Consider the following 1,945-nt stretch of genomic DNA (forward strand, 5'->3'; position numbering starts at 1 on the left):
AGAGCACCTTTGGGATGTGCTGGAACGGGAGATTCTCATCATGGATGTGCAGCTGACAAATCTGCAGCAACTGTGTGATGTCATCATGTCAATATGGACCAACATCTCTGAGGAATGTTTCCAGCACCTTGTTGAATCTGTGACACCAAGAATTAAGGCAGCTCTGAAGACAACTAACAAGGTGTACCTAATAAAGTGGGCAGTGAGTGTACATGTGCAAACATACACAGTCAGTCTACAGTCAGAGCTGCCTGCAGCCAAAGCCAAACCACCCATAATTGAGGGTTGCACCACACAGCAATTAGATTTCACAACTAGAAATGTGAATGAAGCTCAACAGGGAAGTACAACACATCTCTGTCACCTCTGGGTGCAATAACAGTCAATACAATGTGTGTTGTGCAAGGGCAATTAATGAGAGCTCTTTGCCCTGAGGTGCAGCAGCCAGCAGCACTGCCTCCGCCTGCAGCAACATAAACCAGCACATGTGGAGTAAAGGACAGGATAGTTTTGTGCAAAATTCTGGATTCAATTTAATTATGTTGTAAAACCATTGCTCGTTTTTATAAGCCAAAAAAAATAAAAAATCACATTTCAACTTCTGAAAACGAAATGAACATGTGGAGATTTGCATCCATTTGCTTGTCAGACACAACATGGCTGTTAGACTGCAAAAACTCTCCCTTCTTTTCCAAGCTTTTCCTCTTTGAGCTCATATGATAATGAAATGTGATACAACTCAAATTATCCTGCTGTGTTTCCACCTGTTACACGTGTTAATATCAGGAGTAACGCCACCACACCGACCTGTGATCAAGGAAGTGTCCTGTCAAACCGCTGTAAGGAAGAAGTAATAACACGTCTTCATTTACTTCATAGACAAAAGTAACGTTAACCTGATCAGAAGGCACCACCTGACCTGGACATTTGTTGCACTGCAGCACATCTTGTTACCAACAGGTGTGAAAGACACTCACCATTTTGTCACAGCAGCAGGAGAGATTCAGATCCTTCAGGGTTATGATGTCACAACCACAGAGTCCTGTCCTACTGTATCCTGCGCGTTGTGACATGAGGCGACATTTTTGATCTTCCCAGAAATCAGTGCGCTCATACCTTCTCCGGGCAGAGCCGCGCCCCGCTGCGCTCCTGATTGGCTGCAGATTAGCTGCCGTCAAACACAGACAGGTGAATCAGTGCCGGGCTGTCAGTGAGGAGATGTTGAGTTTATGCAGCTTATTATTGTCTAATATATCCAGTTTGGGGTGTCCAAAGAGAAACTGCCAAAATACATGTTCACATTGTGAGATAAAAACCCAACATTTTGAGTTGTAACATCAGTATTATCAGATGATGGCAGCCATGAGCTTCTGTATTTAATATGTCAAATGTTTTTCTTTTTCTCTCTCTGTCTCTGTGGTTGAGGTGGGCGTCTTTAAATCATTTACCATGGTAATCCATCTAATTGTTTTTAATAGTTTTTGTGTATAGTTTTGTTCTCTTCCAGATCATTTAGTCTGTCTTCACCTGACAATGTAAATATTTCAATGTATTGACACTTGTTATTTAACTAAAGACTACTACCTTTGATTTCCAGTAAACTGAGCTCTGGGACTGTTCGTTATGAAGGGGTGGTGAACAACTGAATAATTTTTATTCATGCAAAAAAAGTACAAAAAAAATACAAGAAACAGCAATAAATAATAATCTTCCTATCTGCGGCCGAGACACTGCTGCCCCAGCAGACTACTCCGTAAAAGATGGCTGATGCCACCACAGTGTCAAAGAAGGTCTTCAGGAGCGCCCCCTGCACTCCAAAAGACCTGAGCCGCCTCAGCAGGTAGAGTCTGCTTTGGCCTTCCCTGTACAGTGCTGTTATGTGATTAGTCCAGTCCAGTTTACTGTTAAGATGAACACCCAGGTACTTTTCAACTGTCAGTCCTGG

The 1,945-nt window shown here is 42.7% G+C and overlaps 1 protein-coding gene across 1 annotated transcript in view; it reads right to left on the bottom strand.

The window, feature by feature from the left end:
• Nucleotides 1-1,097, bottom strand: part of ap1s3a (adaptor related protein complex 1 subunit sigma 3a) — a 7,695-nt gene extending 6,598 nt beyond the window's left edge. The window contains exon 1 of the mRNA XM_050066168.1: nucleotides 978-1,097. Within this exon, the coding sequence (XP_049922125.1) occupies nucleotides 978-1,073 (96 nt within the window). The 5' untranslated portion in view covers nucleotides 1,074-1,097. The remainder of the gene's footprint in view (nucleotides 1-977) is intronic.
• Between the last annotated feature and the right edge of the window lie 848 nt (nucleotides 1,098-1,945).

The sequence above is a fragment of the Epinephelus moara genome, chromosome 2 (assembly GCF_006386435.1).
Source record: "Epinephelus moara isolate mb chromosome 2, YSFRI_EMoa_1.0, whole genome shotgun sequence".
In the NCBI taxonomy this organism is placed as follows: domain Eukaryota; kingdom Metazoa; phylum Chordata; class Actinopteri; order Perciformes; family Serranidae; genus Epinephelus; species Epinephelus moara.